This window comes from Urocampus carinirostris, chromosome 17, assembly GCF_059441175.1.
Source record: "Urocampus carinirostris isolate Australia breed hairy pipefish chromosome 17, RoL_Ucar_1.0, whole genome shotgun sequence".
In the NCBI taxonomy this organism is placed as follows: domain Eukaryota; kingdom Metazoa; phylum Chordata; class Actinopteri; order Syngnathiformes; family Syngnathidae; genus Urocampus; species Urocampus carinirostris.
In genome coordinates this window covers 11145457-11170112 of record NC_142365.1, presented here as the reverse complement: position 1 = coordinate 11170112, position 24656 = coordinate 11145457, and the positions used below count along the sequence as shown (strand labels likewise).

At 40.4% G+C, this 24656-nt stretch overlaps 2 protein-coding genes and 1 pseudogene across 2 annotated transcripts; 2 read left to right on the top strand and 1 right to left on the bottom strand.

Moving 5' to 3' along the window:
* Positions 1–316: 316 nt before the first annotated feature.
* LOC148349221 (lathosterol oxidase-like) lies at positions 317–13312 on the top strand. Its single transcript, XM_088321593.1, has 5 exons — positions 317–383; positions 2300–2517; positions 7806–7938; positions 8014–8114; positions 11381–13312. Exons 2-5 carry the CDS (start codon positions 2308–2310, stop codon positions 11807–11809), a joined length of 873 nt encoding a protein of 290 aa, XP_088177719.1. The 5' UTR covers positions 317–383; positions 2300–2307; the 3' UTR covers positions 11810–13312.
* A 95-nt stretch (positions 13313–13407) lies between these two features.
* On the bottom strand, positions 13408–22544 carry plekhb1 (pleckstrin homology domain containing B1). Its single transcript, XM_088321209.1, has 6 exons — positions 22368–22544; positions 22143–22295; positions 20899–21001; positions 18368–18407; positions 18205–18295; positions 13408–15520 (listed from the first exon to the last, which is right to left on the bottom strand). Exons 1-6 carry the CDS (start codon positions 22402–22404, stop codon positions 15387–15389), a joined length of 558 nt encoding a protein of 185 aa, XP_088177335.1. The 5' UTR covers positions 22405–22544; the 3' UTR covers positions 13408–15386.
* LOC148349220 (U2 spliceosomal RNA) lies at positions 17083–17254 on the top strand (annotated as a pseudogene).
* Positions 22545–24656: the final 2112 nt, after the last annotated feature.

Here is a 24656-nt window from a genome sequence, read left to right as displayed (position 1 = left end):
GAGGTTCATTAGTTCGGGATCTTAGAGTGGATTATTTATAATGCTACTGTATTTTATATTATCATTATTTTAATTTTTTTTAAACAAAAACACAGATTTTTACCACATTAAAAGCCTCTTCCAATCATGTTTGCAAATTTTCGGGGGCGTTTTATCTACTTCCGGTAAATCAATCCACACGCGGAAGTCGTGTGTAATGAGCAGATCGCTCAACTGACCAATAGTGAAACACCAAGAGCTGATGTGACTAAATTCTGCACGTTCATTTGATGAATGTTTCATGACGTCACCGTTTACCCCTCTTTCATTGGTTACCTGTCGGCTATAGCACGGCGCTGTAGCTTTCAATGTTTTTCCCGTCTTGAGTCAAGTATCAACTCTAGGTACAGTAGATTATTTATATAACTGTTGTAATGGTTTATTATTGTTTTATAACTAAATTATTATTCGTGGTTTGATGACATTAGTGCTTGGATTTAGTGTTGTGGAAGTGAACAAGATCGTTTTATTTATCTATTGTCTTTTTTGTATAAGCATGTTTTATGTTATTATAGTCTTGTTTTAAGCGTCTTTTGCAAATGCATTTTAATTTGCATTTCATGTTAATGACAAAGATAATGTTAAATTTTGAATCTTACCGTGCATATACTTTTTCAAATTATCAATAATTCACTTGGTTTGGTAATGCAACATTTAAAATCGAAGTGAGTCTTTCAGAGGAAAAATCACGTAAACTATAGATGATGAACCCCGTTTATCGCGGGAGGTGCGTTCATAAAAGAACCCGTAATAAGCGAGATTTTAAAAGTAGAAAGAATTATTCATTTTTTACAAATATTATATAATTAAATACCCTTCTACATTGAAACCAGATTAAAAACGTTTTTATGGGCTCAAACATTTGATAAGAAATAGAAGTATTACATAAAACAGGGGGTCGGGACCTTTTTTGACCTAAAGAGCCATGAAAGCAAAAAATGCATTTATTTTTCATTTTTCAGAGTTACAGCCACACAATATATTTTAAGACAAATCTCTATCAAACCGCTAAATCCTCTTCCAGATGTAAGCTAATTCTTTACCGCATTTTATTTCACTGTGTGACGTTGGATGGTTTCATAAAATCTATGAAATAATACTTCCAGAGCCTGTGTCCCGTATCAATATAAGTATACCACTTAAAATGTATCTCCGGTCCTCAGTTACTCGTGCTGAGGCTCATTTTGTCTGTCAATTTTGTTCTAAATAAGAGTTTTAAAACAAGGTGCAAGCAGAGTTCTTTTGTAAAAATGTCACCAAAACTGCAATGAAGGATAACAACGTATCTACCTTTGGCGCCGGGCAAAGGAGAAAGCGTTTGCGGGGCCTGTGTATAGCTCCATCCATACCTAGCGCTCACCCAATAAAATTGCTCTAGGTGCTTTGCTAGAGCTTCTGGGTAAAACATTCGCTTGGGGTTGAAGTTTGTTCTATGAGTTTTCATTGTAATGTGTCCCAACAGTGTATATAGATTGTTTATCGAGCTTCCATATAAAGCCTTATTTCGCGCCTTAAACCAATAAACTATGAAATCTGCATCAGCTCTGTTATATCTCTGAGCCATACATACTCGTGAAAATAGCCATACATGGCTGGCGAGCCTTAGGTTTCCGACCTCAGGATTAAACCATGGCGGCAAGCAGTGTTCCCTCTAAGCTGCGCGCGTGCGCAATTGCGCACTGCTCGCACATTCTCAGAAAGAAGAAAATCTAGCCAGCGCACAAAAATGAGGGTTATAAATTACTCTTTAAGAAGCGACTCAAGTCAAAGTTACAGTGCATGAAGGTAAACATACACAGGTTCCCCTGACGCTGTGTCCTAAATGCGGTATTTTGAAGTCGAGTCAAAGTAGAACGAAGTTGAGTAAAGTTAGTAGAGTTTGTCGAGAACCGGCATCTTCGGCTCGGCTCACTAAAAGGAACTGGCTCTTTCGGGTCCTAAACGGCTCCTCAGGTTGTTTTTGCTTCTTTAATCCCAACATGACCAATTATTATGAAAAATTATGCACAAAATGACTTAAAGGAAGTGGGGAATAGAACAAAAAAGACTAAAATACCAAAATGAAAAAGTAGTGAAAAGCTGAGAAAAAAAAAAAAAGGAAGAGAAAAAAAGGAGGAAAATTTTTAGAAACTGTTGTTTCAAGCGTTGCTCACCGACTTTGTGTGAACGCTCAGACCCCTGGAAAATTACAGGGAACAATGGCGGCAAGCCATATTTTCTTCAAGAAAACAAATAATGAGCATCTGTGTGTCATAAACAGTTCCAGCCATGGATCTTGTCCTGAACGTGGCCGACTACTACGTCTTGACGCCGTACGTCTATCCTGCGTCCTGGGCAGAGGACGGCGCCTTGCGGCAGATCCTGAGTCTACTGGTGGTGACCAACCTGGGGGCGGCGGTCCTCTACCTGGGCTTGGGGGCCCTCAGCTACTACTTCATTTTCGACCATGAGCTCATGAAACATCCGCATTTTCTTGAGGTACCTTACTTGTATTATTTTTTTATATAGTTAACCCGGAGGATACGGCGACCCCACCTTATGATCTTTTCACTTTACGGTGTAGAGCAGGGGTGTCAAACTCATTTTCTCTCGGGGGTCGGACTAGCAGATTAGAGAGAAAGTAAAAAAGAGAGAAAGAAATAAGAGAAATAGAGAGGGAGAGAAAAGTAGAGAGAGTGGGACAAAGAAAGGGAGAAAGAGGAAGAGCATCAGAAGCAAAAGAGATAAAAAGAGTAGTTGTGAGAGAGGGGGAAAGAAAGGGAGCGGAAGAAAGAAATCCAAAGAGGAATAGAAAGACAGAAGGAGAGAAAAGAGAAAAGAAAGCGCAATGGGTAGGAAGAGAGAAATAGAAAAGGGAGAAAAGGAAGTTAGAGCAAAAGAAGTTAAAAAGACAGGGAGAGAAAGAGACAAAGAGCAACAAAGGAAGAGAAATAGAGAGACACAGAGAGTGAAAGAGACAGAGGCAGAAAATGGGAGAAAAGGGGTGGAAAAAGAGAGAGAGAGAGAGAAAAAGAAATACAAGCACAGTGTCTTTGTTCGAGGCACCTTTCAAGTTGACATATTTCAACCTGCAGCTTGTTTTTCTCTTGCACTTCTCTGAGTGTTGTCTCGCGGGCCGGATTCAATCCCTTAGCGGGCCTGATCTGGCCCGTGGGCCGCCCGTTTGACACCTGTGGTGTAGAGTAAGATGATTTTTAGGGGGGATCCTCTTTAAGGCTTTTTCACCACTATACAACATCAATAAAGAAAACTTGTAAAACATATACAGTATATGGCGTGCCAATGACGAGTCATGTCTGCTATCTGTTGACGTTCAATCAAAGTTTGTCACGGCATCATGAAAATGCCAATATGTTATTGGCTAAACTACCCCCCACAATGCCTTTCTCTCTCTTTGATTCAGTTCAGAATCTCTTGTTCTTCGTAGAGAGAGTAGGTGATACAATACTGTATTTCTTCGGCCCAAAACTTGCAGTGATACCATCCATCTATCCATCCATTATCTACACCACTTATCCTCAGTAGGGTCGCGGGGGTGCTGGAGCCCATCCCAGCTATCTTCAGGCTGTGGGCAGGGGACACCCTGAACTGGTTGCCAGACAGTTGCAGGGCACACAGAGACAGACAATTCACTCGTTCATTCATACCTAGGGACAATCTGGATCGGTCAATTAACCTGACATGCATGTTTTTGGAATGTGGGAGGAAATCCACGCAAGCACGGGGAGAACATGCAAACTCCACACAGAAAGGTTCGATCTCATGACCTCAGAACTGTGCCGCGGACGCCCTAACCACTTACGCCGTGCTCGCAGTGATACTAAAAGAAGCAAAAACACTATAACCATGGAAACGAAGCTTGCGAGGATTTAATAAAGAACTACAAAGGAGGCACTCAAACCGCTACCCTCGCTATGTTCCCAAGACGTAATCAATCAATTATAGGGACAATTATTACAAATAAGGAGGCAATTAAAGCGACCAAATCTTCCAAGAGCATAATAAACCCTGCAAGTGGAAGTTTTAAAACCATTTTGATGTTTTATCCCCCCTCTCTGCATCCACCCGCTCCTCCACTGTACCAGCTCAAGTCACTTAACATCAAAATAAAATATTTTTTTCCTTTACATTTATGTTTTTTTGTATAATGTCATGTATTCATATCCACATATATTACACACAATTAGTACGTACTTTATACTATTTTGTTATTATTTTATTTTAGTCGGACTACTGGTTCGGAATGCATTAGCTACTCAATAGCTTTTGAATCCCCCACTTTAAAACAGATTAATGTCGTATCCTGTGGTCTATTGTGTTCATATTTGTTTTAAGAGACCTCGGGTAGACTTTAAAATCTTTTGTCGATACTGTTGGGTTATTTTTTTTTCCTGGGAACAGTACAAACTGAAGTCAGGCGGTAAAATATTAGCCATAGATAATACAAAACTGTACTTTTTAGAAGTTTTTCACACAAAGTCCCAGAATTAATTATCGGTCCAGTATATGATTTCACTTTTGACTTTTAAATCTCGGATTTAACCCTTATAATGGCGATGTTTTCGAGTGAGCCAGATCAGTAAAAGAATGTCAACCCCAATTTTTTGCTTTGCTTTTCAGTGTTATTCTCTAACCTTCAGTTTTTAGCTTACCCTACAAAACACAATCACGGATGAAAAAGGGAAACTTTCTAACACATTTATTCAAAAACAATGGAAATTAATGATTTTAAAATTTGGCATTGTAAGTATTAACAGATTTGTTTTAACAGTTGAATAAATGCAGCTTTACATTTGGACCAACTCACCATACTAAAAAAAAATATATGCTTGCCTCAATTGTTATTCTGCTTTAAATTAAATTTAATGTAAATGTAATCTATCTAATCTAAGTTTATATAGGAATAAATCCTGCTAAATCCTGAGTAGCAGCAGATTTAACAATGTGATTTAGTGTTTGTTCGTTAACCTTGAGCGTTGCTTTGTTTTATAATTGTTCATCACGGTGAACAAAGACGGGTTGTATCGAACATGGATAGAACCTTTGCTGGACGTCAGCTTTTTAAGGAGCATTTGGTTTCTATTTATTAAAAAAACTATCATACTTTTGATAAAAGTGAGTCGGGCTGCAACAACAAATCGATAAAATTGATTAAAACTGATTAGTAAAAGTGTTGGCAACTAATTATATAATCGATTCACCGTTTTGCGCAATTTATGAGCCACTAAGCACGTCAATCAATGCAAGTTTTAAAGTTGTAGTACCAGTGTGGTCCGGCAGAGGTCGCCTGAGGCCGTTTTTATAAATGTAATTCTCTTTTTTTTTCACATTTCATCATTACAAACATAAAACGTTAAAACACCACAATGTTAACAAGGGAACAGTAGGTGCTGCAGAAATACGGATACAAAAATATGAAATTAAATTCATAAAATATATATAAAGTAAAAAGAAAAATAATAATGATGACATGTTTATCTCAGTTTTTTAAGCATAGTGTTTATTATTTGCACATTGGGAATGTTGATCATATTCAAAGGTTAAACGGAATAAAACACATTTGTTGGCAACAGTTTTATAAGGGGGTATACAATTTTCCTATTATTTGCGGCTAAAAATTTTGCTAACACATAAAAATTAAAAACATTTAGCTCATTTTTTGTTTTGTGTGATAAGTCTAAATGTATAATGATCACTAGGGAAAAATATATTTCTACATTTGCAGGTATATAGCATACATTTGTATGCATTTTGTTCATTTCTTTGTCTAATATGTGGTTTTTGTTTTTTTATTATTGTAGAATATTCTGTTGTGTCGTGCACTTCTTTTTTCTATCCGTTCAAAAATTTAATATTTGAATGTAGGATAATGAGTTTTTTTTTTTAATCTGATTAATCGTAAGAATAATCAACAGATTCATCGATCATTACAATAATCGTTAGTTGCAGCCCTAGAAATTAGCTAGAGACTTGCTTTGTATTTGACATAGTCTTTTACAGGACTAAATCATCCCGCGGGCCGTATGTTTGACATGGCTACTGTAAAGAGGTACAATAATTGGTAAATCATCAATTTGTTCATGTCAACTGATTGAATTCTATGGAGAAGAAATAGTCTCACAGAAGACCTTTAGTTCTTTAAATTTATACGCAAAGGTACAAGATAATCGCGGAATAAACTATTTCATTCTAATCACTGGACGACCCGTAACAAGTCAAAATGAGTACTTGCAGATAGGGTGGCAATCCCTTCACAAGAGCGATATAGTTTCAGAAGTCGACACTAGGGAACAAGTGCTCTCTTTTTTTAAATTCTGATCAATTAGATAATACAAAGACTAAGTTTTAGTTAAAGAGCAGGCGTCTTTTGTTCTGAAAATGCTGGTCTACTCGTGATCCCAAGAGCCAAGAAGAAATCCGCAGATTCGAGGGCATTCTCTATTCTCTATGGTATGCTCTGCCCACTGAGATTCGATTTGCAACCTCAGCGGAACTGTTTAAATCTATGCTTAAAACACACTTCTATTCCATAGCTTATGAACGACCTATATTTCATCTTGAAGATATCTGTGTATAAATTGTCCCCGGGACGCAACGTTTTTGACACCAAATTGTCATTATTACCCGATTACTTTTTTTAACAAAGATTTACCGCACTCCAAAATTTTCGTCAGGCAGATCCGCCATCCGCCATTGTTGTTTTGGTCTCGCGCCGATCTCGGTAAACGAGATGTCGTTGCTTCGAGATGATGTCATTGTTGTGGCAGTTGTCGAGTGAAAGAGAAATATGCCTCCGAAAAAACAGTTGGTATTAGGTGCAAATCAACAAAAAATTGGTGATTTCTTCAGTGTCGGTGATAAGTCAAAACATAACACAGAAAGTGGTAACAACGGCAATAATTCCGGCATGAAAAAACGGCGGAGAAATTCTTTCGAAGACCGCGAAGGCAAGGAAAACACGTGTTTTGAAGCTAACGATTCGACAAAAGAATACTCCACGCAAGAAAAGGACTTTTCTGCCAAAATGGACTAAATTATATTCCTGGTGACGCTATGAGGAGGATGATAATAGATTGGACCTTGAGAAGGCATTACAACTATGGCGGGACAGCAAACCACGAAGAATATATGAACTGAAAAATTTGAAGTGAAAACTGCTTTGTATTAACAATTAACTGTGATGATTAAAACTGCAAGAATATATAAATATTTCAGCAATATTATTTTGTATAGTGTACAATATTGTGATCTGAAAAATATGAAGTGATAACTGCTTTGTATTACCAATTAACTGTGATGATTCAAACTGAATGAAAATATAGATTCATAAAATTATTTCAGCAATAATATTTTGTATAATGTACAATATTGTTGTGAACTGAAAAATCTTGAAGTGATAACTGATTTGTATTACCAATAAACTGTGATGATTCAAACTGAATGGATATATAGATTTATATTATATATTTGTCGCCGATTTACAATTTCAACCGCGATAACACAAAATTTTGGGGACCCATAGATTTTTGAGCATGCGAGTCCCTGGGACCCATCTCTTTTCACAGGTAAAATGAACACTGCTTATGTTGAGGTTGTTGAGTGTTTCCTTGCCCTCATGTAGGTTTTAGATCAGGGGATGCTGTCATAATAGTCTGTAGTTTGAAATAGTTTGCGGTCTGTGCAGCCCTCTTGGACTCCTTGTGATTAATAAACATAACTTGACTTTGAACCCTAAACTGCCTTATAACAATTCTCCCCTTCCTTAGAATCAGGTTCGAAGAGAGATCAAATACGCTCTGACTTCTCTACCGTGGATCAGCATTCCTACCGTGGCCTTGTTCTTCGCTGAAGTTCGAGGATACAGCAAAGTCTACGACAATGTCCACGACTTTCCTCTGGGTAAGCCTTTTATGTAGCTCCTGGATCGGATATCCGGAAGGTTCTTCGGTGTTGACGGATTGTATGTGATTGCAGGTTGGCCCTTCCTCTTCCTGAGTATGATCTCGTTCTTGCTTTTCACCGACATGTGCATTTATTGGATTCATCGCTTCTTGCATCACAAGCTTATTTATAAGGTCAGTGCAATCGCAATTTTGCTGGGAACAGGGGTCTCCAACGGGGTGCCGGCGGGCACCCCAGTCTCCTCTGAGAACAGTTGAGGTGCCCCACCAGTGCTTGAATGAATGTGATTTTCTAGGACAATGTTTTTTATGTTGGGGAGCAGTAATATTAAAATAGGATCAGTGAACCCCTCAAACATCTGTTTTTATGAGTGTTCTGAGTGATTGAAATAAATAAATCATGGGATATATTTAAAAGGATCTTGGAAGAATCGGTCATGTATTTAAAAACACTTATTATGTCAACTCATGCAAGTTAGATGTTTCCCAGAAAATCACAATAACCTGTGACTGGGGAGCTATTTTTAGAAACGGTGTATGGGCTACCCCAGTTTGGTGACCTGTGGCGGAGAGTAAGATGGAAGAATGAGGGATACAGGCCCCTCTAGAGTCAGCACGAGGGCACCCTATGTTATCTCTAGCCACGCCCCTCAGCATTATCAACAAGCTGGAAACAATCATGGGATGGACTAAACCAATTTTAGGTATTTATGTGGTGTTAGGGAATGTAAATTCATACAGAGGGTGCTTTGAAACAAGGAAAAACACAGGTTGGAGAGGTAGTTGTGGGGAAGATGAGGAAGAATAAACAAGAGTGAAGCGCAGTACTTGTTAATTCTTTTGCAAGTTAAACAATACAGATTATTATTGTAGGTCGCTGTTTTTAAGTGAGTGAAATTAAAAGGAAAAGCACGCAAAAAAAGATTTGAACATTTTTTGCATATATTACACAACAAGAAAATATGTTCAAAGTGATGGCGTGGTAAGCAGGAAGTATGTCCTATTTTTTAGAGATGTTGTAAGGTTCAGCCTGAACCTTGGCCCTATTACCGTAAATTCCGGACTATAAGCCGCTACTTTTCCCCCAAACTTTCAACTCTGCGGCTTATTCAGTGATGCGGCCAATTTATGTAATTTTTCTAACGGCCGCCAGCGGCGCTCGAGTACAAAAGGTAAGATTTAGACCGCTGGAATATATGCAACTTCTTGGCTTGACTAGCGCCGAGAAATCTTTCACTAAAACTGTCCGCATGCGAAAGGCAACTTTTTCGGAAGTCTGCCAGTGGATCCTGACAGCGTGGGGCAGCATCAAAATATCCACCATCATCAACGGGTTCCGAAAAGCCGGTCTGCTGCGTGACGAAGAGGAGGGCACAGAATCAGGAGTGGATGGGAGCGTGGGGCGACGTCTATATGACACTTTTTCTTTCCGACACTGAGGAAGACGACTTTGATGGCTTCAGTTCTAAGGAGGAAGATGAGGACGGTTTACCGTGATTTTTACAAGTACGGTGTGTTTTTTTAACAGACCCGTTTACTGTGTTGCGAGCGTGTTGCTAGCGTGTTGCTACCATTAACTGCCCGGATGAGAGTTATATTATTATTATTAAAGCTTTGAAAACTCTCTCGGTGTACCGTCTTTCTTTGTAAATATGTGTAACCGTGTATAATATGTATTTGCAACTGTATATTTTTGTAATGTATTTATTTATATTTATTTTGGACACTTATTCTGATATGTTTTGGACGGGCGAATTAAAAAGAAGGGGCGTAACAAACGCGGGCTGACGGGAAGTGGGGACCGGTAAAGGTGAGTGTTTGTGGACACGGCGGACAATAGTGGATATATATTTTTCCCACCCTTACCTTTGGAAATATACACTTTTTTCTTTGGATTACTTTCAACGGGACCCGGACTCTGCCGGTCTGCATCAAACCTTAAGTACCGGTATCATTTTCCGTTCATTTTGCCGGCTGTGATTTTTGGACTGTGTACTTTAATGAAGGATATTCAGTTACAATCGCGGGACTTAAAGTCGGGTCTGTGTTAATTTTGTGTTTATGTTACATCCTTTTAATGTGGGCGCATGCGGCTTATATACAGGTGCGGCTTGTGTATGCACAAAATCGCTTTTCCTCCTAAAATGTGGTGGGTGCGGCTTATAATCAGGTGCGCTCTATAGTCCGGAAATTACGGTATTTTATCTTAAATACTTGCTTTCCTAGAAATAAGAACCGGGAGACTGCATTAAGACTGCATTAGGAGACTGTGTTAACCGCCCACTTGCGCTAGGGGCATGACTCAGCCTCTCTCATGTGCCAACGTGAGACTCAATAGCCTTAACTGCTTCAAACTAGATAATGTGTGCTTTTAAATTGTAATAACCCAAACAGGGACGGTCACGGCAACCTAGCGGGTCAGCTCAAGCCTTCTTATATTTTAAAGAGCTAATCTTACAGAGTAATTTCCTTGCCCTCACCAAAGTAGTGGAAGAGGCAGGGAAATATAAATATAAATATGATAAATATAAACAGAAATCTCTCACCTTTCTGGTAATCCTGAAAGGGGGATGCCACATGTGCGGTCCCTTCTCAAGGTTTCTTCATTTTCCTCATGTTGAGGTTTTTGGGGTTTTCCTTGCCCTCATGTTGGTTCCAGATCAGGGGATGGTGTAATAATAGTCTGTGTAATAACCCGTGAAACCCTTTGAGACTCTTTGTGATTAAGGGCTATACAAATAAAAATGAATTGACTTGACTTGTGAGATTTTCCAGAGTGAATCTGTGTTTGAGGTGGTGCGTTTGAATTTATATCAGTGTAGTTAACACTGGCAGGAGTACAGTATTTATTCATGTGTAACGCGCCTTTGACTTGATCTCATTACCACATTATTTTTATTCACTGTACCAGATACGAATGTTAGAGGATGGGGAAAACAGAAAATTGCCCTAAAAGAAATAAAAAAACGCAAAGAAAACTCTCCCATGTGCCAATGTGAGACCCAATAGTCTTAATGGGAAGATGCCAAGCAAGGAAGGTCACGGCAACCTAGCGGGTCAGTTCAAGTCTTCTAATATCTGAGAGGCCTAATCTAACAGAGTCAGAGTTAAGAGCAGGACTAAAAAACACAGCCCAACCAGTCCCAGCCGGGGGGGGGGACAGGATCTTTTGCGTATTTTCCACCAATAAAAAGAAACGAAGAGCAATGATGGGTAGATAATAAAATAACAAGTTTTGGGCCTGGTTCTGGCTTAAGATTTCACCTTTAAACAGAGTTTTACCCTTGCCGTCACTAAATAAGTGGAGCGGGCAGAGCAAGATAAACGGGACAAAGTAGATAGGGGAAAGAGGTTGAAATGGGATTAGGCCTTATTTTTAACAATTGAAGAAGAGCTTTTCATTTATAACGCTCAGGAGAACTATTTTTTTCTGTCCCCAGCTCTTTCACAAGCCGCATCACGTATGGAAAATCCCCACGCCGTTCGCCAGCCACGCCTTCCACCCGGTAGACGGCTTCATGCAGGGGCTCCCCTACCACATTTACCCCTTCCTCTTCCCCCTGCACAAGGTCCTTTACCTGGCCCTGTACGTCTTTGTCAACATCTGGACCATCTCCATCCACGATGGCGACTACCGCGTCCCCGACGCCATTACGGGGGTCATCAACGGCTCGGCGCACCACACGGACCACCACTTGTTTTTCGATTACAACTACGGACAGTATTTCACACTGTGGGACCGCCTGGGGGGGTCTTACAGATACCCTTCGGCTCTGATGGGCAAGGGTCCGCATGACCAGATCCGAAAGCTTCGGGAAGAGGGGAAGTTGGACGCCAGGAAGAATGAAGTCATGAAGAAAGAGGAGTAACAATTGATTCGTTGATAGACGATGGATAATCTTCTGGAAGACGTGCAATGATTAAAGGTATTCCCAAACAGAATGTATTTTTTCGAATTAAGCACAGAACGTGTAATGTTCCTCCCGACAATTATGCAAGCTTGTTGCACAACATACCACGTGCCAGGGAGCTCGAGGAGTTTAGTCTCAAAGTTGACCCGTCTGGCTCGTTTCCTGTAGAGCTGTGACATCATTGAAGGAACACAACTTTTTCATAATGGCGAATCCCATTAACACAACATGTGAGGCGGGTCTTAAACAGACAGCGATTGCGTATTGCTCATTTGTGTTTAGAGGTAGGCGATTGTGGCTTTTCCTTTGTTTTTGTTGCCGCGCGTGTCGCAGTTGGTATAATTTTGTCCACCCGTTAGAGTTGAGGCTGCCGAGGGCCTTCCTGTTTGGTTTGCTCACAGTTGGCACTCGTTGGTTGTCCACCGTGTTTTGTTTAGTCGGCTAGCCTGCATTCAGCGCCTGTTTTCCCACGTGCCTCGGGTTATTCCCGGACCGCTTTGCGTTTATTGTAGTTGCTACTTTTCGTTGCTGGTTCCCGGTTAGCTTGATCAGCTAGCCTGGCGTTTGCTTCTCGCCCTTTGTTGTACCATTACTTCATCCACCTGCGATACAACGTCTAGACATTTTTTGCAGTAACTACCAAGACTTTGATTGAAACACTCACAACCTCTTCCACTAATTAACATGTAAAAGTCAAGTCATGTTGATTTGTGACGCTCTTAATCACCAGAAGTCTCAAAGGGCTGCACAGACCACAGATTATTGCAAAATATAGACTATTATGACACCACCCCCTGATCTAAAACATACATGAGGGCAAGGAAAAACTCAAAAACCTCATCATAAGTAAAATGAAGAAACAATATGACAACTAGCTTCCTAGGGTGCTGGTGTTCCTCCGATGACATCACAGCTCAGACATGCTGTCTTCAAACGGATTATCTTGGAAAACAATTGCAATACACTGATGAAATATCTTTAAATTTGATGCAAAAACATTTACAATTCCCTTTCACTTTGCATGATTACAAATTTGGGATGACCTCTAAGAGTCTTGTGATTGATAAATGAGGAGTAGCTGGGGACCCTTGATGGAATGATTGTTTAAGGGCCCCTCAATATGAAACTTAAGTGTAAGTGCAATCCACACGAATTTATTACTGACTGATCGACTGATTTTTCTTTTGTATTAATTTTTGTATTTTTTAGATCTTATTTTGTGTAGATGTTTAAAATAATCAGAAAAGTGGAATGTTTTCCTCAGAGGTTTGATGTGGAAAACCCAATATGACCCAACCTCTACCAGACCCTAACTCATAGTAAATTAAGTTTGAGACCCCTGTTCTAGGTTATTAGACCTTTGGTGAATGTCTGATCTTTTGCATTGCCCCCAAAAAATCCCAGATTTTTGAAAAGTGACTTCTTCACAGCCTTGTTATCGCCTTATTACTAATTAAAGCAAACAAAGCACTTTACTCCATGTTCTTCATGTGTTTTATTTATACAATCCAGAAAAACAGCAGTTACTACAGTTTTCCTTTACAGTATCGCAGTTGAAATTTTGGGTCCTTGGTCTATCACGGATGTCTTTTTGTATTAATTCCGTTGATTTAAACAAACGTGGCAGAATTTCAACGTCAGTTCAAGAGCATTCAAACTTAAAGAATTGCCTTCTGTTTCCTGGGCGGTGATAGGAGCAATATGAATGAAGTTACATGTCGAGTGACACTTAAAGAATGATTTCATTCCTGTCGCTTAACCAATACAACAAAATACCGTGCTTTTTTTTAACGGTGTGTATGAGTGCTTGAAAATCCTTAATGTCGTAATTGCAAGGATTGAAAAGTGCTTGAATTTGAGTGCTTGTAAATGCTTGGAATTGTTGCCCTATTTGCTAACAGCTATGCTTACAAATGATACCCTCATTGTTCTGGTGGCTTCTCTGTGCCATTGCATTTATTTTTAACGGCAGCTGGCATTAGTTTGTACGGCATTGGAGGACAGGCGCATGCTACACCTAAACAGGGCACTATGAAATGTGTAGTAGTGCATGGATTACTTAAGGTAATGTTTCTCAGTGGTAAATTCTTCTTGCAACTGAAAATGTGAGCTCCATACAGTAGTTCTATCATTTTTACCCAAACACCCATATGGAGAGAGATTTGTCTCCAAAACAAATACATTGGCATTCACTCATTATATGAAAAAAGTATGTCTTGACAAATGCAAAGGCAAAATTAAAACTTGCATGTGTAAATTCCCATTGGATTTATATTTTAATGGTACTGGAGACATTGGGAAATTGGCTTATGAAGTCCTTAAAAGAGCTCCAATATGACCATGTCAAGGGTATACGCAACCCTATTGTTCTCTCAATAGCTGTGTTCTGTCTATTTACAAGGTATGCTATTACAAGGCTTAAGAGAAGCATAGCCTCACACTATATATGGATGGATACAACTGTGGCATTTTCGCCCTGGAGGTAGAAACTAAAATGGAAGTTTGCGTGTATAATTAATTCCTGTGCTAAAAGTCCTATAGTGCTTTGTGGCATCAGACTATCCTGGATCAGGATAACTGTGTGCATTGACGTGCAAAAGTAAGAAAATTCCTTGTTTTATGTACAAGTAAATACTTAATACAGTTGGTTTTGGAATGTAGTACAGTGGAACCTCGGTTCTCACCATAATCCGTTCCAGAACCCTGTTCAAAAACCGATTTGGTCGATCACCGAAAATCGTTTTTCCCATTAAAAGTAATGTAAAATCCCTTTAATCCGTTCCAACACCCTAAATGTTTACCATGACCGTAAACATGAAGCTAACCCAGGCTAATCGTACGTTCGCGTTAGCGTAATCTTCCGTACGTAAGATTACGCTAACATGAATGTGTAAAAATTAAAAAATCAGGTCGTTTACACGTCAGTGCACCGGGTTCTCCACAACAAGTGGTGAGCGGTTAAAGGATAAAGAAAAGATTTATGAATAGGATTCTTACCTTTGCGGTGGTCTGCAGAAGCCATGCTCTATTCCCTCGAAAGAAGGGAAACTCGCACATCTTCTTCATATTTTGCTATTATTTCTTTCTTAAATGCAATAGTTGTACGCACTACTCTTCCTTTTTCACCTGTAGCAACTTTGCTGCTTGCACCGACCTTCTTCCGAGGCATAATTAGGGGCTAAAACACTCCGTTCACCGATATTCAAAACGAAAGCAAAAAGAAGCGCGCGGTCACGTGACAACAGTTCTTCACAAGGGGTGGGGGCAATCTACACCCGTACGCCGCTCAGCATCGCCCCTAGCGTACCGGCGTTCGAACTCTGATTTTTTTAACGAAAAGCGAAGCAAGAATTTCTCGAAATTTTTGGTCGAGAACCGATTTGTTCGAACAGAGAGGCGTTCGAAAACCGAGGTTCCACTGTACCACGAAAAGTGTTGGAATACTGTATTTGTGTTAAGGTCCTTATTGCACATGAGGAAAGCGCAAACAAAAGTCTCGCTACGGAAATCTACAAAAGTGCAACGTCAAATCGTCTCAGCAGAAGAAGACGGGAGCCCACAAGAAGGACCTCATGGCGGCACCCGCCGCCATGCCCGCGAGCAGTCCCATGGCCAGATGGTCGAAAACCCCGTCAAACGGATCCCTCTGAACGATCACGTGGTGGGTGCCTGAAAATGAACCAGGAAATTGCATTTTAGATGTGTTTATTTATTTGTGTATATTAATAATAAAACTTCACACAGGCATGAAAATCTCCCTTTGGCAAAATTTGCCATTCTGAAGTCAAAATGGATGACCTATGTGAATCGTGTAGATCAGTGGAGAAATCATTTTGAGGGGTGGAGGGAGTTATGTGAGATTTTGCAAAGAATGAAGAATGAAGTAGTGGACTTCACTCGAGGGGGAGTATTTGCTTTTGGTCAGTGCAACTGTTCCATTACTAGCGAGGATCTTTGCCCATGGAGGACAGAAGGAATGGTTGGAGGGTGTTGAGCATTGCAGATTTCCGGGTGCTTAACCGGTAAGCTACCTGATATCCGCACACAGGGATGTGGGTTGATCCCCAGTCAAGCTAGTACGAATTCTTGGTTTGGGGTCTTAGCTAATGTTAGCGGGTTAGTGTTTGAGCTAGCATTGAGTTAGCATTTTGGCTGTAAAAAGAGTTAGTATGTTGTGCATGTGGGCAGGACGGCAGCGCAGTTGTTAGCGCATGTGTGGCACAGTTCTAAGGTCTTGGGAACCTCCTGTGTGGGTTCAAATCCAGCTACCGGACTTACTGTGCGGAGTTTGTATGTTCTCCCCGTGCTTGCGTGGGTTTCCTCCCACATTCCAAAGACATGCATTTCAGGTGGATTGGCCGGTCCAAATTGTCCCTAGGTGTGAATGAGTGAGGTAGTTGTCTGTCCCTGTGTGCCCTGCGATTGGCTGGCAACCAATTCAGGGTGTCCCCTGCCCACTGCCCGATGATTGCTGGGATGGGCTCCAGCACCCCCGCGACCCTACTGAGGATAAGCGGTGCAGCTAATGAGATGAGATGTTGTGCATGTGTAGCTCAACTGGTAAAATACCTGTGTTACTCTCTCAGCGATGTGGATTCAATTCCCAGTCAAAGCAGAACAAATTATACGGTTAGATTGTTGTTGGCGTTAGGTTCTAGTGGGAGCTATGTTTGTTTTTGGTTGGAGCTAGGGTTTGCGTTTTGGAGTTAGGGATGTTTTTTGCTGTAACAAGGGTTGGAGCCATGGTTAGCCGGTTAGTGTTGGAACCAGAGTTAGGGTTTTGGTCAGAGCTATGTTTAGAGTTTTAGCCGCCACTAGTGTTCTGGTTGGAGCAAGGGTGAGAGTTAGAGATCATGATTTAGCTCAAATAGTAGCAGGCTTTATGATATTCAAAGGGTTGTTGTTTTGATTAATAGTCAGGTCAGTACAAATTATAGGGTTAGTATTTTGATTGGAGATGAAGTTAAGAGTTTTAGTTACTACAACAAAAACCTTAACTCTCAAATTTCTAGGGTTTGAGCCCACAACCCTTTGAGTTTCATACAGCCCTCTTAACATCTGAGCTATAAGTGCTGTTATAGATTCCAACCAAATCTCTAACTCTGACCCCAGCTCCAGTCAAAACCATAGTCCTAAAGTCCACAACTCTGTGTAAGACAGACATCTTACCAGTTAAGATTACAGCAATGTCCCTAACTCAAAACCCTAACCTTGGCTCCAACTAAAACCCTAACCCTATCTTGGCCTTGGCCTTTTGATGCTAGGTCCTTAGCTTGGCCTTAGATACTAGGTCCTTAGCTTGGCCTTTTGATTTTTGCATTCCGGAGATGGAATAAGAGCTTGCTCTGTCCACTCCACGCATCGGCCCGGTATTGCAGTACCTCCGGGAACGGTGCATTCGCAATGATCGCAACAAGGCTTTAGGGCTAGGACCTTAGCTTAGCCTTTTGGCTGAGAGTAAGTGTCCCGGCTCCTAGGCTTTGTAGCATATAATGAACTGACCGATAACGGATAATGGATAATGAATAACGAAAATAGATCAATAACCCTTAAAAACCCCATCTTTAAAAAAGGGAGTTGTATATGGTCATTATCTCCCCTTAAAGAGACAGTGTATATTGTTTAATGCCTCCTGTTGGTAAAAAAAAAAAAAACGAACATAATTTGTGTAAAATAAAACTATATTGATTTAAATCAAGCTAAAAATCCATAAAGTCATATACATGTGCAGCTAACATTTGTCAGCCATCTTGTTGCTAAGTGTACTCCTCCCCAAAAATTACATTTTCCTTTTTTACTTTTTCCCATGTTTTCATCTTTCATTTTCTGTTTTGTTCTTCGTTTTTCTTTTTGTATTTAGTTTTACCCCTTTTCCTTTTTTCCTCTTCTTTCTCTTTTTCCATTTATTTTCTCTTATTTCTGTTTCTTTCATTTTTTGTTTTCCCCTTTATTCATTTGCTTGTTCTTTTTTATCTTTTGTTCACGAAAGGCTGGGCAAAGAAATGAGAAGAAAAAAATAGTGCTTTTTAAACACTGAGTCTCTGTAGTTTGTATTTTTCCGCACGCTTTTTAGCACTACACAGTACATCTAGTTATCATCTAGTTATTACAGACATTTACTTTATCCATCCATCCATTATCTGCACCGCTTTTCCTCAGTAGGGTCGCGGGCGTGCTGGAGCTCATCCCAGCTATCATCGGGAAGTGGGCAGAGGACACTCTGAACATGCAAACTTAGCTGGACTTGAACCCTGAACCTCCGCACCGTGCGGCTGTCCCGCCCCATTTTTCCTTTAACATGTTGCAAAATACATGTTAAACACATGACCATCAAAACCACAAATCAAATTTACCTGATCCTGTTCCAGGTGTCACGTAGATGGTGTGATAGTTGCTGAGGGGAACTGCCTGAAAGGAATCGTCATAGGGGTCGTACGTGAATACCTGTGATATGGGGAAAAACATTAAATTTGGAGATTTAGGAAAAAAATGAAGGACCAAGGTACATGATCATACCGGGTTCCTCCTTGTCTCCAGCATAGTTAATTTCCACGCTCTGAAAAAAAAGGAAAATAAATTTGTTGAGGTTTTTAGCCGCATCTTTCTTGATGTAACATGGAACAGCAACATCCATCACTTTACAGCAGTGGTTCACAAATGATTTAACCCAAGGGTCATCAACAAGCAGCTCTGGAGCCACATGCGGCTCTTTGGCACTCTCTAGTGCAAGGGTGTCAAACTCATTTGAACTCGGGGGCCGCACGATAGAACAAGCGTTCTGTCGGGGGCCGGACTAGTAGAATAAAGAGAAAGAAAAAGAGAGATAAAGAAATAAGAGAAAGGGGGAGGGAAAAGGAGAGAGGGCGGGACAAAGAAAGAAAAAGAGAGAGAGGGAGAGAGCGTGAGAAACAAAATATGAAAAGTCGTCAGAGAGAGGGGAAAAGAAAGAAAAAAGAAATCCAAAGAGAAATAGAAAGACAGAAGGAGAGAAAAGAGAAAAGAAAGTGCGAAGGGTATGAAGAGAGAAAGAGAAAAGGAAAAAAGGAAGTCAGAGCAAAAGAGGTTAAAAGACACAGAGAAAGAGACAAAGAGCAACAAAGGAAGAGAAAAAGAGAGACGCATAGAGTGAAGAAACAGAGTGGGAGAAAAGGGGTGGAAAAGAAAGAGAGAGAGGGAGAGAGAAAAAAATACAAGTACAGTGTCTTTGTGAGAGCGACCTGGCTTTGGCAACATCAAGTTGACATATTTCAACATGCAGCTTGTTTTTCTCTTGCGCTTCTCTGAGTGTTGTCTCGCGGGCCGGATTCAATCCCTTAGTGGGCCTGATCTGGCCCGCGGGCCGCCTGTTCGACCCCTGTGCTCTAGTGACTCCCCGGTGCTTTTTCAAAAATGTTTGAAAGTGGAAAAATATGGTTTCTGTAGGACACACATGACGGAAACATTCTTAATGTTTTCCAGTGAATACAGATATACAGCATACAGTATTTATGCAGTATGTGTTGCCTTCCTTGTCAGGCTTTTCATTGTTGCAGCCCCAGACATTTGATTTTTTTGGGTCCAGTATGGCTCTTTCAACATTTTGGGTTGCGAACCCCTGCTCTAATCCAATGCGGTCCACGAATAAACTGGTTTACCCACCTCTAAGCAATTCACCGTTTCGTCAGCAACACCTATCCAAACTGAGTAAACCCAGTCAGATCTGCTGTTTTGGCTTGCGAGTTCAAATGTACACTTGAGTGTCCAAGCATTTAATGCTTGTTTTTTTTCTTTGATTAGATACTTTTTTTAATCCCATGCTGCTGTTTTGGTTAGCAACAAGGGTTAAATCAGAAGAGTCAAGTCAAACATACTGTATTTTTCATGAGTACTCATTGCCCTCAACCGTGCCTGTTCGATTGGCGGCAGCTGCTGCTCATTGCCTGAATGATTTCCTTCCTATTTAAACTCAGTACTCCACTCACTCCTTGTCAGTCCGTCAGCGAACCTCCGCATACGCAAGGCAAGCACTTTGACTCTGGCTCCTGTCTGATCCCTTTTCTTCATCCATATACTGCTTGTCTGTCCTTGATTTTCCGTTCGTCTCCAGCTCCCTGACTTTGCCTTTCTTCGACAACGCTCTGATCTCCCGCTCCAGCAACTTGACCCGTTTTGGCACACCAACCACGCTCCGATCTCCCGCTCTGGCTACTTGACCTGTTTTGGCACACCGACCACGCTCCGATCTCCCGCTCCGGCTACTTGATCTGTTTTGGCACACCGACCACGATTGCTCATCACAGCAACTCCACTTGCTTCAGTATTCCGATCATGCTCTGTTCCAGTGAGCTGCTTGCTCCTCCTGTCCAGCGAGCACCAGATCACTGCCGTTTGTTTACCGCACCTGGCTTCCTCTATATCCCAATAAACTTTTGTGTGAAACGTTACGCGTTTGGGTCTCTTTCTGTTTTCAGTTTTCCCTTTTTTCCTCTTCTTTCTCTTTTTCCATTTAATCTTTTCTTCTATTTCTGCCTCTGTCATTTTCTATTTTCCTTTTTTGTTCTTTTTTTCTCTTTTCTTTTTTCTCTTTTGTTCGCAAAAGGCTGGGCAAAGAAATGAGAAGGAAAAAATGGTGCCTTTTGATCACTTTGAGTCTTGGTAGTTTGTATTTTTCCACGTGCTTTTTAGCACTACACAGTACACAGTTCTGGCTCTGACAGTAATGTCTTTTCCTTCTGTTGCTGTTGTTTGTGTTCACGCATGGTCAGACACAGGCAGAAAGGAGGCGGGGCGACTGTTCACCTAATCAGTATGCAGAACTCTGCGCGATGAAAATTGGCAAATTATTGGAACCCCGAAAAGCAATCTGCCATACAGCGAGGGATTACTGTATAATGACATCTGACACCCCGGATTTATAATCGTATTTTAACTGTGAGCCTCCAAAAGATCCCCACCCCTCCAACTAAGGTACACTTTATGCATTCAATTTACTAATCCAGCTTGCGTGGGAGTGTTTTTAATTCTATCATGTGACCCATGAGCCCCTGGGTTGAATCTACGATACGTACATGGACTCGTCCTCGCTGTTAGCGCACAGATTCATGGTCGAGCTGTCCTTGAACTGCACAACCAGGAGGTTCTCTTGGGGGTTGGTCTCAGGAGGCGTCACACCTGTAACCAAAAACACTTACCGTATTTTCCGCACTATAAGGCGCACCGTGTTATAAGGCGCACATTCAATGAATGATATATTTTAAAACTTTTTCCATATATAAGGCGCACCCCATTATAAGGCGCTATAAGTGCATGCTGGTTTAAGATCAGGTACTTCTGCAAATTTGTAATTGTAATCCTGTGCAGTCCTTCGAGACATTTTTGTGATTAAGGGCGTCATAAATAAATGTGACTTGACTACAGTAGAGGATGTAGTTACGTTATGCAACCGTTAGATGGTGCCGCGCTAAAGGGAATGTCAACAAAACAGTCAGATAGGTCAGTCAAACTTTATTAATAGATAACAAAGAAGCTTTCCACAACTCCATTCACTCCCAAAATGAATAAACAGCCGTTTTATTATTTTCTCTGAGGTAAAGCATTTTCGTGACACATCTTTAACATCTTTGAACAACAGCAAGGCATAACATTTTACTTTTCCTCCATTTAGTCAACACGCAAAAAAACGTCTGATACTGTGATGGTAAATTAAACGTTAGTGCAATCGCAATATAGTGATACTCGTAATGTGCCAAAACAACAAGTGCAAAACAATAACAGTAAAGCAATAACATAATAACTGTGAAATGTAAAACGTTGTAGTGGGTTTTACATAATTCACCCATGGAACCATTGTTCAGTTATCGAGTTCCTAGGGGGACTCTTAATTCTGCCGGCTCGAGCCACTCTCGTGTTCGATTCATTAATGTTGAACTGTCTCGCTGCTGCTCTATTCCCGTGTTCTACTGCGTGACTGGTCGCCTTGAGTTTAAGCTCTGCGTTGTAAGCGTGTCTCTTAATAGGAGCCATTTCAGGGTCTTTATACAAACGCACAAATAAAAAAGAATCGATGTTTAATATTTCCCAGTATGCACAGCGCACTTCTTCTTCTACGCGAAAAATGGAGTCGGTGGCTGCTTACCGTAAGTTGCGAAACCTTGTAATTCAATATTGATCCATATATAAGGCGCACTGGATTATAAGGCGCATAGTCAGCTTTTTAAAAAAAAATCAGATTTTATGTGCGCCTTTTAGTGCGGAAAATACGGTACAACCGATCCCGCAAACACTAAGGGCCTGCCGAACGGTATTTCCGTACCTCGACATTCCAGGCCACAGCGGACATCTATGCAAGTGAGTTTAAGGTTGACTCTGTGCTCCAGGTCTCGCCGACTGTCGCTCTTGTAGAAACAAAGGCTGCCATCAACCCAGAGGTCACACCAGTTCAATTTCCAGCGTTTGAGGACGGACGCTGCAGAAAACGCGCTCTGTCATTCCAACAATCGCTAACACTTGCTGTCTTATCATCAACAGATGTACTCACTCTGTCTCCAAAGCCAACCTGACCTCATCAGTGCCATGGTAGTCTCAATTCAAGTAAAAGAACAGGAACAGTTTCTTTTTTTGATCAGGTCTTCCACGATGCACGGTGTCCCTGCGCTTGTTTACTTTGCATCCGGCAGATTATTCTTTGTCCTGCTACGTCTGAGTCACAGGATAATTCTGGATTAGGCTAGCACCTGCGTGGACAACCCTCTGTTTTTCTTATTTAATACCCCCTCTGATCTGAATCCCAATCTTAAATGGATTTCTTTGATTATTTTAAAGAACAGGCAATTTTGTTGTTTCTTTAGTTTATTGACTGTTCTGTGTTGTAAAATAGAAAAATACTGTGACGTATTCACAATAGGATTAGCCCATTTTAAGTTGTCAGTGCTCAGGTTAGTTATATGAGTCTTCTAAGAATGCATAAAGCAGGAATGTCAAACTTGTTTGGGCTCTGGGACCGAATCCAGACTTTGTGTTCTCAGGCTGGTCGGATCAGTAAAAGAATGTTAACTTTGAATTTTTAGCTAACTGAAGCTTTTCAGTATTATACTCTATCATTCAGCCTACCCTACGTATAATTATCACGGACGACAAGGGATCTTTTCCAAGCATAATATATTAATTCACAAACAATGGGGAATTATTACTTTCATTTTATGTATTGAGTGCAATGATTGGATTATTTTGACAGTTGAGTGAATAAAGTGTTACACCTGAACCAACTCACCACACTATACAAATACAAGTAAATTGTCGTACTGGTTTAAATGTAAATGTTCTGCATTTATCTAGCGCTTTTCAAGTCAATTAACACCTCCCAAAGCGCTTTACACTCACCCATTCACACACACTCTCATACCGATAGCAGCAACTACCTGCTTATCGGAGGCATTAGGGATTCAGTGTCTTGCCCCAGGACACTTTGATATACAATACGGAGGAACCTGGAATCAAACCTGCAACCTCCTGATCCCAAGATGAGCACTTTACCACCTGAGCTACTAAATACAAAAACAAAAGATTTACCAGTGCATGGGCTGTTACATTAGACTACAACAGATCAAACTACTAGGCTGGGCCCACTAAAGCTGAGCGTATAACCTTTACTGCCCTCCAGTGGCCAAGAGTAAGCATTTGGTTGGTAATTATTTGAAAAAAAATCTTAACTTTTGATAGAAAATTAGCAAATGACTTGCTTCTTTCTTTGACATACACAGAAATGTATGTGGTGCGGATTACGTGATTCGGCGACCTGATTGGCATACAGGATTTCCTTAAACATAGTCGAACGCATGGAAAGCCAGGAATACATTGAATAAAATGACTGTTTGAAAATAAAAAACATTTTGTTGAATGGTAATTATGTAATAAGGCTATTCAATTTTTTAAAAAAAGTTCAACATTTTTGTAAAATAGGCATTTTGTATCACGGTGGGCCGTAAGGGCCTGCAAGAACTCTGCTGGCCTAAATAAAATATCTGAACCATGTGGCGTTAATTATAGTTTGTTCGTCCATACATATTAAACAATTCCGAATTGTCTTTCAGCTTCCTTTTATTGTTTCTCCCTGGTTGTGCTGCTTCCAGATGTGTGCTTTCATATATACACATTTAAGCAATTCAGCCATTAGTTCTTGCTAGGCTCAAAAATCTGCCTGGAGGCCTGAAACAACAATTCTATAAGCCTTTGTAGCATAACATGGGTGGCGATTATGCTGTTGGTTTAGCCATTCAGAATTCAGGTTTGCGGAGCCAGGGCCTTCTAGCAGGTGCCCACCAAATTTGACCATTTTCATTGAAAAACTCAATGTAATAAGGCTACTTCAGAAGAATTTTACCGTACAAATAAAATACATAAATTTGATTTAAAAAAAACGACTAAAGAAAAATGTAGCCAGCTATTTCAATGTTGGCCAAGTGTGCTTTATGAAAAATATTATGGAGTTACGCAGTGACACAGGCTAGGAAATCCAGGAAAGGCAGCCCTGGTTTCAAGTTTATTTTAAAATCCTTTTGTAAATATTTCATTCATTTTGGATTAGAATGGAGTGTACAATGTTTACGTGATCATATGTGCCATGAAAGTATAAACTACTTGTAAGATAAAAAAAGGAATAATGAAGAATTTTTTGCTCTGTAGTGTTTATAGACTAGCCTACATTGTATGTGCAGCATATCAGAAAATAGTACAATGGCATTAGCACCAACATTGTGTAAAAATGAGATAATATATGAATACAACATTTTAGTCAAGATAAATTGCATTGCACGGGTTGAAGAACTTT